General features: G+C 40.5%; 1 protein-coding gene across 1 annotated transcript; it reads left to right on the top strand.

Annotated features, from left to right (window-relative positions):
• The first annotated feature begins 2,374 nt into the window (after positions 1-2,374).
• Positions 2,375-16,793, top strand: bag4 (BCL2 associated athanogene 4). Its single transcript, XM_062051187.1, has 5 exons — positions 2,375-2,685; positions 4,082-4,201; positions 11,491-11,715; positions 11,852-12,121; positions 15,670-16,793. Exons 1-5 carry the CDS (start codon positions 2,683-2,685, stop codon positions 16,129-16,131), a joined length of 1,080 nt encoding a protein of 359 aa, XP_061907171.1. The 5' UTR covers positions 2,375-2,682; the 3' UTR covers positions 16,132-16,793.

Below are 16,793 nucleotides of genomic sequence, written 5' to 3' on the forward strand. Positions count from 1 at the left end.
AATGATAATAAGTGGAATTTATGTAGTCTACTGCAGTGATCCCCAACCAGCGGTCCGGGGACCGGCACCGGTCCGTGACACGTTTGCTACCGGGCCGCACAGAGACATTAAATAATTTATAACCGACCGCATTTCCTCATACTTAACTTTCGCCAGTCCCACCAGACACACCAATAAGCTTGATCATAGATGTATTATACAACTCCTGATACAAAGTTGCCATTTGCTATATTTGTTACATCTTTGTTACATGGGACAATGCACATTAATAAACATATAAAATCTAAACGTGCCAAATCGTAGCCAAAAGCTAGGTTCCGTCTGCAGTCCGCAGCAGGTTGATGACCGCAGATCAGGAACAAAGTGACCATAGTAGTTAAAGTGCATAAGGCAGATGGAAAAGTTGCATATAATAATTATGCTGAAGGTAGAAAATACACATCTTCTTTGGCCTAGTAAGTTAAAGTGCTGCTACTATTGCACGTAGTCCTATTATACAAGTAGTTAGCAATAACAGATGTATTTACGCATGAAAAATTGGACCAAAAAAAGCTAACATTAATATATCTGCCATGTGAACCATCACTGTACTTTTCACCTTTGATCACTAAAGACACTTTAACTGCTGCTGTGACCCAAGGTCACCTCCATATTTATACTGTTGACTGTCAATCAGAATGTGCAATAATGTAATGTTACTTACTGTGCCTTGTATATACATTTTTATTTTTATTTTTATTTTAGCTAAGTACCGTGTGACTTGTTGAAGGGTGGACTAGCAAAGTAAGATTTTCATTGTACGGCAAACTGTCTGTTTAACTGTGCATATGACAATAAACAATCTTGAATCTTGAATCTACGTGTGAAATATTGCAAGTAAAAATGGAAATTAAAATTCACAGAAATATACTGGCACTAATGGCAAGTATTCTAGCTTGATTGGCCCTGCGATGAGGTGGCGACTTGTCCAGGGTGTACCCCGCCTACCGCCCGAATGCAGCTGAGATAGGCTCCAGCACCCCCCGCGACCCCGAAAGGGACAAGCGGTAGAAAATGGATGGATGGATTATATATCCATGCTTTTGTCCTTGAATGTGATGTATCACCTATAACCCATCACAGTGGTTCTCAAATGGGGGTACGCGTACCCCTGGGTGTACTTGAAGGTATGCCAAGGGGTACGTGAGATTTTTTTTAAATATTCTAAAAATAGCAACAATTCAAAAATCCTTTATAAATATATTTATTGAATAATACTTCAACAAAATATGAATGTAAGTTCATAAACTGAACATCAAATCAAGTAGACGATTCCATTCATTACCATAAACCCAGAGTTTCCCCCATGCCATAATGGTTTGACCCTCACTAAAATGTCTGTCAAAAAGAACTGTGAAAAGAAATGCAACAATGCAATATTCAGTGTTGACAGCTAGATTTTTTGTGGACATGTTCCATAAATATTGATGTTAAAGATTTCTTTTTTTGTGAAGAAATGTTTAGAATTAAGTTCATGAATCCAGATGGATCTCTATTACAATCCCCAAAGAGGGCATTTTAAGTTGATGATTACTTCTATGTGTAGAAATCTTTATTTATAATTGAATCACTTGTTTATTTTTCAACACGTTTTTAGTTATTTTGATATTTTTTTTCCAAATAATTCAAGAAAGACCACTATAATGAGCAATATTTTGCACTGTTATACAATTTAATAAATCAGAAACTGATGACATAGTGCTGTTCTTTTTCTCTTTTTTTCAACCAAAAATGCTTTGCTCTGATTAGGGGGTACTTGAATTTAAAAAAAATTCACAGGGGGTACATTACTGAAAAAAAGTTGAGAACCACTTACCCATCAGATACTAAAGCCAACAAAAAAAAGCCTACTACGAGCAAAAACGAGTAAAAAACAAAAGTCTATGGAGAGCTTTTTTGCAAAGGGAAAAGGCCAGGGGTTCCCACTATAGTATATTCACTAATGAATTTTTTCATGTATTCATTTTTCATGCACTTATTTGCTTTATTTATCTGCCACACATGAAAGGCCGGTCCGTGAAAAATAATGCCTACATTAAACAGGGACCGGTTTAATGTAGGCATTATTATTGCCTGATTAAATAAGAAATGAATATTCAAAGTAATTATGGCGCGTCACTGGGAAAACAAAGATTGCATATAGTGAGATGATGGTAACTTGCCTATTTTTTTCAAACGTGTAGATATTTAGCCTAAATTTTAAGGAAATACTATGTAATATATACATATATACACACATATATAGTTCTACTAGTTTTGAAAAACAAAAATAAGACGTATATACACATTTTGTTACGATGGAGACTGTGTCTTCAAAAACGTCGGAGTGAGCTATCTTCTCAATCATTCGCGATCGCCACAATGAACACAGGGCAAGCTGAGGCGAGCTCGTAGCCATTCAATCATTTCCTGAAATTCGACCAAGTGTTATTCTCTCCTTCTGGAAACAACGCGAACACCGCGGGTTTCAAGAATCCTCCAGGCTGCCGTTATAACAATTTGGGCAGTAGTCAATAGCATGGCTACAGCCAAGGAGTGCGTTTAGCAAGTCGAGTCATCTCCGTCAAAATACAGTGGAAACCCGCCTGGCCCTTTTCCTTGACTTGCAACTTGATCGTAACCTCTGGAAACTGCCATAAGAACATGGTGAGTGAAATCGAACCATTTCCACATTGCCTTCATTTAGCCTGTGAGATGTTTATGTCCGCACAAAATGGACAAGAGACTCTAATCCAGCCTAACAGGCTACCTGAGCGGCTAAGGCGCTAGCTGATGTTATGTAATAGCTAGCGCCCTCTGCTCGTTGAGCTTAGTTTGCAGCGTTTAGCTTTACGTGACGACATGGCTACAAATGTTTACCTGGGAGCTGAAAACGGACGGATTTCTGATGCTAATGGTGACTAATCAGAATCAGAAATACTTTATTAGACTGAGGCCAAGGGAAAACTTAGAGAAAAAAATGTGTCTGGGGGCCGGTATATCTATTTTTAGGAAAACTAATACAAAACCTTACAATAAAGTCTGATTGAATGCTAAAAATGTTATGATGGACCGCCTTAAAAACAGAGTTTTAAATTTTTCTATGAACGATAAAACCCTGAATATTGACAACATATGAACGTCACACACCCTCTCAATCGACATATTTTACAATCAAGCCAAATGCAACAAACACAGCGAAATATGAACGCGAAGGGTGAAAAAACAAAAAACATCTACAATCTGATACATCTGATACATCACTAAGCTTTAGAACTTACTTGTAAAAATCTCCTTCCGCGTCTGTCCCTGACACTCACATTTCAGGCTCTGGAAACACTCTGTGGAAACGCTCCCCACCCACACTGCTTGGTGCCTCGTCTGAACTGCTGTGACATAGATTACCATAGTTACTAGTAGGGTTGTACGGTATATGGGTATTAGTATAGTACCGCAATACTAATGAATCATATTCGATACCATACCTCCTCTAAAAAGTACCGGTCCGCCACATCTAAGATTTTTTGTTAAAATAAAGCCAATAATGCAATTTTTTCCAGTCCCCTTTATTTAGAAAAGTATCAAAGTGTCGAAATAATATTGGCATCGGGACAACACTAGTCACTAAAATATCATGCAAAAGCACAGATTCCAACAATTGAAATACATTGTATAGTTCAAGACTTATGGTAATTAGAAAACATGACTGCACATCATAATGGCAGCTACACCTTCCATCTTAAAGATCTAAAAAAATGATTTGGGAATGTCCGGCGGGCCAGATTGAAAAGCTTAACGGGCTGCATGTGGCCTCGGGCCTTAATTTGCCCAGGTCTGGTGTAGATAGATAATATATGTATTTCATAGGACAGACCGCTACATTACCATGAATTGATTAACGTGGACCCCGACTTAAACAAGTTGAAAAACTTATTCGTATGTTACCATTTAGTGGTCAATTGTACGGAATATGTACTGTACTGTGCAATCTACTAATAAAAGTCTCAATAAATCAATCAATGTAGTACCTAAACGTATTGCTTGTGTTATTGTGCGTTCTCAGGACACTCCACAGTATCCAGGCTACCCTTCACACTACTGGTACCCCCAGTCCCATTCCACTGGACACTATGCAACTACCTATCCCTCTGGATCTGAAGGCCAGCCACCGTATAATCCACAGGTACACTTCACAATTCCACATGACTATAGAGCCAAAAGTGCAGGAGTCTTTTAAACACAATCCTTTTTGCAGGGGTAGGTGCTTTCAGCACTTATATAAACCTTATAAATTGCTGTCATTAAGCCCCTCTTAAAGAAGAGTAAACCTGATGCCACAGTACTGAACAACTATCGGCCCATATTAAACCTGCCGTGTTTTCAGGATGGATTCAGGATGCTTTATTATTGTCCATTCTTAAACATGTACAAGACACATAAGAACTGAAATTACATTTTCGGCACAGTCCCACTAAGAGCAGACATACGTTACAGGGAGACAAGACGGGATCGCCAACGGATCAGCCACTTACGGCGCTCCTTAAAAAAGGTGGGGAAAAGGTGATATTGGGAAATGGGGGAAGAGTAAAAAGTTGGACACTGGTATATTGACTATGGATTAACTCCTGACAGTTTAAAGGCCTACTGAAACCCACTACTACTGACCACACAGTCTGATAGTTTATATATCAATGATGAAATCTTAACATTGCAACACATGCCAATACGGCCGGGTTAACTTATAAAGTGCAATTTTAAATTTCCCGCCACACTTCCAGTTAAAAACGTTCTATTATGCTGACGTATGCGTGTGACGTCACGAGGACAAGGGAAGTATTCGGAGCCCGTAGAAAAAGCTCTGTTTTCATTTCATAATTCCACAGTATTCTGGACATCTGTGTTGGTGAATCTTTTGCAATTTGTTTAATGAACAATGGAGGCTGCAAAAAAGAACGTTGTAGGTGGGATCGGTGTATTAGCGGCTGGCTGTAGCAACACAACAAGGACTACTTACCCTGATAGCAGACGCCTAGCCGATGCTAGCCGCCAAACCCACGGATGAAGTCCTTTGTCGCGCCGTCGATCGCTGGAACGCAGGTGAGCACGGCTGTTGAGGAGCAGATGAGGGCTGGCTGGTGTAGGTCGAGCGCTAATGTTTTTATCATAGCTCTGTGAGGTCTGGTTGCTAAGTTAGCCTTAGCGTCGTTAGCAACAGCATTGTTAAGCTTTACCAAGCTGAGAATTATTAACCGTGTAGTTACATGTCCATGGTTTAATAGTATTGTTGATCTTCTGTATATCCTTCCAGTCAGGGATTTATGTATTTTGTTTCTATCTGCATTTGAGAACGATGCTATCACGTTAGCTCAGCAGCTAAGTGTGTCACCGATGTATTGTCGTGGAGATAAAAGTCACTGTGAATGTCCATTTCGCATGCTCGACTCTCATTTTCAAGAGGATATAGTATCCGAGGTGGTTTAAAATACAAATCCGTGATCCACAATAGAAAAAGGAGAGAGTGTGGAATCCAATGAGCCAGCTTGTACCTAAGTTACGGTCAGAGCGAAAAAAGATACGTCCTGCACTGCCTCTAGTTCTTCACTCTAACGTTCCTCATCCACGAATCTTTCATCCTCGCTCAAATTAATGGGGTAATCGTCGCTTTGTCGCTCCGAATCTCTCTCGCTCCATTGTAAACAAAGGAAAATTGTGAGGAATATTACCTCCTGTGACGTCACGCTACTTCCGGTACAGGCAAGGCTTTTTTATCAGCGAGCAAAAGTTGCAAACTGTATCGTCGATTTTCTCTACTAAATCCTTTCAGCAAAAATATGGCAATATCGCGAAATGATCAAGTATGACACATAGAATGGATCTGCTATTCCCGTTTAAATAAAAAAAAATCATTTCAGTAGGCCTTTAAGCACTCAAATAGGCTCAACGTGTTGAAATCTATCTTTGATCGATTCTTGAAATGTTGGCTATTTAATAGATTGTACGTTTAATCTTAGGATACCTCCACATTGGTGTGTGTGTGTGCGTGTGTGTGTGTGTGTGTGCGTGTGTTTGTTCGCGTTCGTTAGTGTGCCCTTTAAATGTACTCAAAGTTTAGCTGGCTGACTTTGGCTTAAATGATAGTTAGTTGTTTTTCAGACACTTCGTCTTGCACTTGTTAGCTAGCTCGCAAGGCATAAGCGAACACTCTTACAGAGGCTGAGACCGCATCCTCCCTCCAGATGTCGGACATCATGCCTCCGCTTTAAATGCTTGCGTATCACAGATATACTGCCATAAAAACAAGGTCCGCTTTGCAAAATGAGCAAGGTATTCATGTTTTTAACAAGAATTAGAGGAAGGGTTCTCACACTTTACATGTTATTACTGGCGATGTTTTTGCAAGTGGCGATGCGGACTTGCTTCCGCTCGGAAAAACACGAGTGATCACGTCACGACTATTGTCTGGCAAATATAATTGTCGGTGACTAATTTTATTGTCGACTAATCGTTGCAGCCCTACTCTCAAACAAGACAAGGCTGCAGCAGGAAAATAAGAATGCAGCATCATATGTTTCACAGACTCCTGGCTGAATGATAATATAACGGACACATGGGTCTCCCTAGACGGAAGGAGGGGGGCTGACGGTGTTTGTGAATAACAATTGGTGTAGTCCTAATCACATCACTGTTAAAGAACAGCTATGTAGCAGGCACATTGAGCTTCTGGCGGTCAACATTAGACCATATTACATTCCCAGGGAGTTTTCCGCATGTAATTCTGATAACTATATATATTCCCTCTCGGCTGATGCTGCTGCTGCGTGTGAGTGCTTACAGAAGACGGTGTCACAGCTGCAATCAAAGCACCCACAACCCCTTCTCCTTATTCCTGGTGACTTTAATCATGTCACTCTTTCTGCCACCCTGCCCACCTTCGCATAGTATGTAAAGTGCCACACAAGGTACTGTAAAACTTTGGAATTGCTGTATGCTAGTGTCAAGGAAGCAACACAGTCACCCTCCTTCCCCCTCTTGGACACTCTGATCACAACCTTGTTCATCTTCTGCCACACTACATCCCCGTGGTGAATAAGGAACCGTCACAAAGGTGAAGTGTGATGAAGTGGACAGAGGGGGCATGTGAGTAATTTGAGGCACTGTTTCCACACCACAGACTAGGATGTACTCTGCAGTCTGCAGCCCACATGGAGAGGACATTGACAGTTTGACTGGTTGCATCACAGAATACATAAACTTCTGTGTGGAAAACACTGCACTCGAAAATGGTCCAATGTTTTCCCAACAACAAATCCTGGGTATGCACTGAGCTGAAGGCCCTACTAAACGAGAAGAAGAGGGCTTAGAAGAGTCCAGCGGGATCTTAAATATAAGATCAGGAGGTGTAAGAAGTACTACAAGCAAAAACTCCAACAATGGCTGGACCAAAATAACATCCGTGAAGTGTGGACAAGTTTGAAACAGATTTCAGGTCATGGAAGAGGCGGAAGTGTTCACCAAGCTTCTGGCGATCAAGAGTGGGCCAACAAACTGAATGATTTTTTTTAACAGGTTTTACTATGGCCCCACTGCAACCTCCAAACATCCGAAACCTGCTCCACACCAGCCCCAGATGTTCACACCCCAGCATGGTCATCACCTCCCCAATACACCCCTCTCAGACAGCCCTCCCACAACCCATCAGCCAAGTTCACCGCACCTAGCCATCACTCACCCAACACACTATCAGTCTGGATTAAGTAAGGAGGGAGTTGAGAAGGAACAAGGTCAGGAAGCCTACAGGCCCAGATGGCTTCAGTTCCAAGCTACTCGGGGATGTGCGGACCGGTTAACTGGTGTGGTCCACTACATTTTCAACCTGAGCCTCAGCCTGGAAAAAGTCCCCACTTTGGAAGACCTCCTGTATGGTTCCAATTCCTAAAACACCTCACTCCAAGGAGCCAAAACACATCAGAGCTGTTGCCCTGACCTCCCACCTCCATGGAGACCATAGAGCGGATGATCCTCAGCCACCTTCGCGTGCAAACTATGTCAGCAACAGACCCCTTACAGTTTGCTTACTGTCCAGGCATTGGGGAGAATGATGCCATCATCTACCTGCTGCATCGGGCCCTCACCCACCTGGAGAGCACGGGAAGTGCAGTAAGAGTTACGTTCTCTGACTTCTCCGGTGCTTTCAACACATCTAGCCAGCATTGATGTGGGTGAAACTGGAGGAGGCCTGAGTGGACAATCACCTGGCTGCATGGATAATAAACTACCTCATCGATAGGCCACAGTACGTGAGGCTGCGTGTGTAACTGTTCTTTCGATGTTGTAGTTTGCAGCACAGGCTCCCCAAGGGACGGTGCTCTCACCTTACCTATTCACGCTCTATACCTCAGACTTCAGGCATGACTCCAACCGCTGCTATCTGCAGGAGTTCGACGACGACTTCGCAGTGTTGGGATGTGTGTCTAAAAGGAGCGAGCAGGAATACCGAGAAGTCATCTCAGGCTTCGTCGACTGGTGTGCACGTAATCACCTGCACTTGAACACAAGTAAAGCAAAAGAGCTTGTGATTGACTTCCAGAGGTCAGCTCCACCACGCACATAAGTGAACACTCCCTCCATAGCTAATGACAGTCAGCTCTTTTGGATACGATCGCTGTGGAACCTCCACTTGATGGGCCAACTTTGACAAGCAAGACTTTTTGCTCTGTGTCATAAGAAAGGTGCAACATTATCTTATGTTTTAAGTCCTTGTTTAACAACAAATCATGAAGTTAACTTACGTGTTTTGCTTCATTTTTTTAGATAGAGCGCGACCGTGCACGCGCGTAAAACGATACACAACACTGGATGGTTTTAAAGATAATGTACTTGTCAAGTCAAGACAAGTCTTTTTACACGACCCGTTGCTCTTTTTCCTCCTTTTCTTTTTTAAGACAACTCTTGGCACGCCGCTGTTCCTCCACGCAGACACACATACAGGATTTATCACCCGTAGGGCGGTTTACATCACCACAAATCTTACGGAAACAATGTATTTTATAAATTATTATCAAATTTAACTCATTAAACAAGTCATCAAAATACAAATCGAAACTTTTTTCGTAATCAAATTAATCGATTTAATCAATGAATTGTTGTAGCCTTATGCAATACCATCACATTGTCTCTTCCAATGGTAATGAGCCTAACCATTTGAGTGTTGTTTCTGGAAGAAAATTGACAAGCAACTACCCACAACATTTTTCACAATGGCATTGAAGATCATAATCAATCAATCAAAGTTTATTTATATAGCTCTTAATCACAGGTGTCTCAAAGGGCTGCACAAGCCACAACGATGTTACCACAATTTGTCCTTGGCGGTAAAAACGTGTTACGCCTGTCACCCACACATCAAACCAAGCTATTCTCATTTTGTCTGGCTTGCACCTATAGTGAGTCAGTGTTAATTTTGCAGGTTTAATTTGATGTTGTGCTTTTCTGTTTTAGACATTAGTAAAGGATAATAGCATTACATTACAGCAGTGGTTCTCAAACTTTTTTTGTCCTCCCCACTTTTGACAAGGGGGAGTTTTCAAGCCCCACCCGCCCCCATCGCCCCAACAGAACGCTAATGCCAAGCTTAACATTTTCAAATTTATTGAACATCAAGTAACATCAAGTTGTATACATTCAAACTCAATAACATAAAATAACATCAAGTTCAATAATAAATAAAATAACTGTGCAGCTGTGGTATAACTTGCATCAAGTTCAATAATAAATCAAATAACTTGCATCAAGTTCAATAATAAATCAAATAACTTGCATCAAGTTCAATAATAAATAAAACAAAAGTGTTAACTTGCATCAAGTTCAATAATAAATAAAAAAAAGTGTTATAACTTGCATCAAGTTCAATAATAAATCAAAAAAATTGTTATAACTTGCATCAAGTTCAATAATAAATCAAATAAAAGTGTTGTAACTTGCATCAAGTTCAATAATAAATCAAATAAAAGTGTTATAACTTGCATCAAGTTCAATAATAAAGAAAATAAAAGTGCCACTTTGCAATCTTTGCAAAAAAAAAGGAGGAGCTATGCATTTTGGCAAGACAAGGCAGGTGAACATGAGTTTTACAGTACTCCAGCATTAGTGGCTGCAATGAGCCTGTTTTGCACTGCACAGCTTTTCAAATCAGGGTTGCAGGCTTGACACTGCCACTGTTAAAACCTCATTGAGTTAGGGGCTGAGCTGCCTTGACGCGAGTGCTTCCCGGTGAATGACACATTGTGTCCAATGCGCATTTGGCGCAACCCTCTTTATTAGAGCCTGCAGCCCGTTTCTTTACCCTGCCATGGTCTGTGCGCCATCAGAGCAAAAGCCCACACAGTTTTCCCATTTAAGGTTGTGTTCTTTGAGGAAACTGTCCATTATCTTGAACAGCTCATCAGCAGTGGCTCTATTTTTTATGTATTTGCAAAACAGCAAATCCTCGCACAGTGACTCGCCATTCACAAAGCTTCCGCTTAGCCCCGCCCCCATTAGTTACTGTTGCTATGTCTGTCAAACTTTCGCTCCTACCTAGAAATTTAAAGCCTACAGGAAAAATAAGTAATTTACATTTATTTATATAGCGGATTTCACAGACAGAATCACAAAGTGATTTACAGTGTTTATAGAAAATGAAAGCATAGTAAAAAAAAAAAATCTAAGAATATAATTTAAAAAAAAAAAAATGTAAAGTGAAATTTCCTCCCGTTCCTCACGCCCCACCTGTCATGTCTCTATTCCCCACCAGTGGGGCGCGCCCCACACTTTGAGAAACGCTGCATTACAGTATTAGATTACCGTATTTTTCGGACTATTAGTCGCAGTTTTTTTCATAGTTTGGCCGAGGGTGCGACTTATACTCAGGAGCGACTTATGTGTGAAATTATTAACACATTACCGTAAAATATCAAATAATATTATTTAGCTCATTCACGTAAGAGACTAGGCGTATAAGATTTCATGGGATTTAGCGATTAGGAGTGACAGATTGTTTGGTAAACGTATAGCATGTTCTGTATGTTATAGTTATTTGAATGACTCTTACCATAATATGTTACGTTAACATACCAGGCACGTTCTCAGTTGGTTATTTATGCCTCATATAACGTACACTTATTCAGCCTGTTGTTCACTATTCTTTATTAATTTTAAATTGCCTTTCAAATGTCTATTCTTGGTGTTGGGTTTTATCAAATAAATTTCCCCAAAAAATGCGACTTATACTCCGGAAAATACAGTACTATAAGATCCAGTTTGATATTCAAACAATGTGGATGTCTGTCAAAGACTACGTGGGACCATGTATGTTCCACAGCAATTTCAGAGGGTGTCATTTGAACATAAAGCCCATTACGTGTTTTATGCAAAACAGGCAAATGAGGTGTGGCTATACTGAATATCCTAATTATTACGTTTTCCTTTTAATAGGTACTGCCTGCAGGATATCCGAATGGACATGCCATCTACAGCCCAGCACAGAGTCAGTATTCAGCTAGTGGTTTCCACCCATCCAACCCTTTCTACTGTGCTGACCCTCAGAGAGCACCCCCCGCTCCTTACCCCAACCAGAACTGTCCAGCAGAGCAAAGCAGTGGACCAGCGGCACAGCCACACTCCCAAAACCATCATTATCCTGGCATACATTGTCAAGGGGTAAGAACATTTTAACTCACACTGAGGTCCAACAGACTTTGGTGTTCTACTTAAAGCCTGGGTGTTTTTTTTCCTGTTTTTCTTATACAATTTTTTATGTTGATTTCAAATTTGTGTGTCGTCTTTCTGTGCTCAGGGTCCTGGATATCCTCAGGGACCATATTCTCACTACAGTGAAGGTGGTCATGCAATTCCTCCAAACAATCTTTATCCTTCTGGCCAGTCTCTGCATCCTAACTCCCAGGCAGAAGCTTGGGCACATTCTGGTGCATATACGCCCTCACAGCAGCAGTGGCAGCCAGGCCAACAGCCTCCTCAGAACCATTATGGAAATCCTGTTCGTCCACTACACCCTCCAGCGTGGCCAGGGACTGGAACTGGTGCACCGCCACCTTATCAACCTAAGGTATGATGGAAGGGGAATATAATCTTTTTTTACATACAAAACGGCATAGGGGAACGATTTTGTAGACCCATTCCTGCTTTAGTCATCTTAGATTTTTTCATGACTCAAAGCTTGTGACCTGAGGTGAAAATACTTTTTTCTGTTAGTGTCTTAATAGTAGGTCTAAAAAGAAAGATTAACTCGATAATTTTGCTGGCATTGATTAATTGCCGTGTCTGTGTGTGTTTTCTTCGTCTCTCACTTCCAAACAGGGTGCAAGAGGGTTCGCCCTGTGCATCACTCTTAGTACCTGATCGTGTTTGGTCAATAGCAGAATTAAATGAACAGAGTGAACCCTGCTGTTATCTTTGTTTCTTTGGATGGAGGCGGGGCCGCTAGCTTACCACACACAGGATGCACGGACAGCTACTTGCTAGTGAAAAGCACCACAAGGTAACAAAAATTAGGAGGAAAAAAGATGATTGCAAAGTCAAATGTCCAATGTGAGAATATTTCAGCTACAAACTACAAACCGAATGAGCCTAATGAAGAATACGTTCATTATGTTCGAAAGTGTCACTTTAATTATTATGATGATTTGAGATAGGCTGCAGCACCCCCCGCGACCCCGAAAGGGACAAGTGGTAGAAAATGGATGGATGGATGGATTTTATATATTATGATTACACAAGTGTTTACTTTGGTCTCAAAATAATGCTGAGAAAAATATTGTTTTTCAGCAATAATTTGCGGGACAATTTATCAACCAGCGAAATTTGTTTTCGGCCCAGGCCTAACTAATCCATCCATCCATTTCTACCGCTTGTCCCTTTTGGGGTCGCGGGGGGTGCTGGAACCTATCTCAGCTGCATTCGGGCGGAAGGCGGGGTACACCCTGGACAAGTCGCCACCTCATCGCAGGGCCTAACTATTACTTATTGTTAATGTTTGCATCTGGTTATTGTGTGGAAATATGGGGAAATAACTACAAAAGTACACTTCATTCACTAACTGTGTTACAAAAAAGGTCAATAAGAATTACACATAATATTTGATATAGGGAACATTCAAACCCTTTATTTATTGAATCCATAATATTGAAATTCAAGGATTTGGTGCACATGCAAACTATAACCTGCTCCCTAAGAATTTACTACAATTTTTCTCAAGAAAAGAGGATAAATATAACCTTCGTGCAAAATCTAACTTAAAACATTTGTAAGCATGTACCACACTTAAGACCTTTTAATATATCAATATGTGGAATTAAATTATGAAATGGATTAAGCAAAGTCAAACAATGTACTAATATGATCCAGTTTAAGAAACTGTTCAAACTCAGTGTTTACAAAGAAGAAGAATCCTGATAAACATTTTGAACTTATTGAAAATGAAATAATCTTATTGATCTCATTATGTTAATCACAACTTACTTAACTATTTATTCACGGCAACTGTAGTATTTATTATTCATTGATTTAAATTGTGAACAGGAAGTGAACAAACGTGTTAGCAATTGCTATGAAGTGGAAAAGATATAGGTATACTGTAAATAAAAGCGCTGCTTCTTCCTACTCTTCGGACATGTTGTAATGTGTAAATGGAAATACGTGAAAAATGTGATGTGTACACATTGCAACTGTATGCATGTTAGAAATAAACTTAAACAGCGAGAAGTTTGTTCAAATGTGGATAAAATATATTCATATATTAAGGGCTGATGGACAATATCCAATGTTGGATACAATTCTACTAGATAAAAAAATGTATATGTAGGCCACCCCCGCACTCGTGCGGCCTGTTTAAGAAGTGTTGGTGCTTACCATGCTTATATTTGGTACCCTTCCCTGGTGCTCGGCAACCTACAAATGCAGGGTTGGTCAACCTGGACGTGACATATCATCAATACGGTTGTTCCTCCTGCTAGTTATGAATATACCACTACCTTGCACAATAGTAATAAATGGAACAAATAGAACTAGGTGCTGCGCAGTGTGAATGCTGGCCAACAGTGGACAAGAAAGAGAATAAATATGCCAAATAATACAATAGGACTGCACAAGGTACGGATAAAAAAAAACTACGCTCATCGAGTCAACATAAGCTTGAATGTCATCATTTATTTTCGGATGGTATTTATGTATTTGTACTCTTGTGATTTGGATAACATCAGACTGGCTGTCCTGCAGGATGAATTTTGAGGATCAATCATAGACAATTTAGAGCGAAAAGCACATTGTTTTTTCACTCGTTTACAAAACATTGTAACTTGGGTTGTTTCCCTGACTTCAAGACTCTCCCATCTTGTCTCTCATGGACACACCCGTTGTTGTTGACTTTGGACTACCGATTGCACGACATCAAGGCGCAGGCTTACACACACACATACATCCACAAAAAATATACGCCACACACACATACCCTACCCCCCATCCAACGCCCTTGACGCGTATCCCTTAGGGGTGATGGACGGCTGGGCAGCGCCTGAAGAGCTGCAGCCTGCCATCGTGGCCTCCACTCCCTCCCCTCTGTTGCTAGTCTCAAGATGTTGTAATATGTATACCGTATTTTTCGGAGTATAAATCGCTCCGAAGTATAAGTCGCACCGGCCGAAAATGCATAATAAAGAAGGAAAAAAACATACATGTGTATGGGGAAATTTATTTGATAAAACCCAACACCAAGAATAGACATTTGAAAGGCAATTTAAAATAAATAAAGAATAGTGAACAACAGGCTGAATAAGTGTACGTTATGTGAGGCATAAATAACCAACTGAGAACGTGCCTGGTATGTTAATGTAACATATTATGGTAAGAGTCATTCAAATAACTATAACATATAGAACATGCTATACGTTTACCAAACAATCTGTCACTCCTAATCGCTAAATCCCACGAAATCTTATACGTCTAGTCTCTTGCGTGAATGAGCTAAATAATATTATTTGATATTTTACGGTAATGTGTTAATAATTTCACACATAATTCGCTCCTGAATATAAGTCACACCCCCGGCCAAACTATGAAAAAAACTGTGACTTATAGTCCGAAAAATACGGTATGTGCTTTGCTATGGAGGTTTTTTTCCCCTCTCCAGACTGGGCCCTCTTAGGAGCCCAGTCTTAATTGTATATTTTTACTCATCCTCCCCCAGCTTTGACCTTTTTCCCATCTTTTATATGGCGACCCATCAGCGTTCCTGTTCTGTAACCCTGTACACTGTTTGTCTAATCTTGAACGGTTTTGTGCTGAAAACAAAGTTTTGTTGTACTTGTGCAATGACAATAAAGACCTACCTACCTACCTACCTACCTACCTACCTACCTACCTGTTTAAACCGGTATTTTTCTAGGGTGGAATGACTCATAATACAACAAACATCAGTGATTGGTAAAAAACTTGGGTGTACATGTTAACATTTATTTAGGATTTTCTGTAGTTTGTTGGATCAACCAATACGCCAACATACCTGGTGAATATCTAACAAGTGATAATTTCAAGTTTTCAGTAAGGAAGTGCAATGTTCTTAAAATGTGTAATAAACTGTTTTCTGTTTTGGCATTGCAGGACCAGCAGCACCAGCGTGCTACACAAGTTGGACCAAAGCCCAGGCTCCCATCATCCCCAAATCGCATTGGGAAACCGTCAGAAATCAGTTCACCCCCACAGATATACAACATAACAGGGAGAAGTGATCCCAATCCCTCACAAAATGAGCACCCACCCCCCGCGCCGAACCAATCTCAAGCTCCAGCCAACGCTGGGCCTCAGCCTCTGAGCGATAACCCCAGTTTAGCTCGGGTCCAACAAGTAATGTTTAGAGTGCTTCTGCTTCAGGAAGACGTCGATGAGTTTGTGGGCAAAAAAACGGACAGGAGCTATAGGTACCTGGAGGAACTTCTGACCAAAGAGCTGCTGGAGCTAGACTCTGTGGAGACTCAGGGACTTGAAATTGTCCGTCAAGCCCGGAAGGAGGCTGTACAAAGGATCCAGGCCATTTTGGACTGGCTAGAGAAGAAAGCCTTCTAAAGTGGCTCCTGTATCAGTTTGTCGGTCCTCATTTCCTGACAGCTTCCTTGACTTGGAGTCTTCTAAACAAATTGCCAAGAAAGGACACAGTGCCAAAAGATCAACAAAGCGAGGGTTTTACATTTCATTTGGGACCTTCAGCTCAGTTGGGGATTGAAATATAAACAGGAAGAGGGCATTCTTCATTGTCTTCATCCTGTTTTTCCTTTTTTGTTTAGTTTTAACCTGGTCTTCTGCCTCTTAGAACATGCACATGCCTTAACTGCCCATTGGTGTATGTCATAGTCCTGTTGCATGGTTACACTCTCTACACCACTTTCACAGTACTAGTTTGTTTTTCATAGTGCTCCCTGTCTTGCATGCTCACAATACCTTCATCAGTAATTTGACCTTAAACAAAAGAAATATGTTAAAGGAGAGAAAAGAAAAAAAAAAAGCTCTGGAAAATAACTGAATTATTTGTCCGGAAATCTGTGATAGATTAATTGTGCAACTTTATTTAAAATATATCAAACCATTCCTTTTCCACCTCATTCCTCAAGCAATGAAATTGTATTTTTCCAAAAACAAATTTTAATGTAATTGACTTTTTTCTGTTTGTTGAATCTTTACCACGTTCAAAATGCCCCACAATCCGTATAGCAATACATTTTTTCCCTTAA

The sequence above is a fragment of the Entelurus aequoreus genome, linkage group LG06 (assembly GCF_033978785.1).
Source record: "Entelurus aequoreus isolate RoL-2023_Sb linkage group LG06, RoL_Eaeq_v1.1, whole genome shotgun sequence".
Lineage (NCBI taxonomy): Eukaryota > Metazoa > Chordata > Actinopteri > Syngnathiformes > Syngnathidae > Entelurus > Entelurus aequoreus.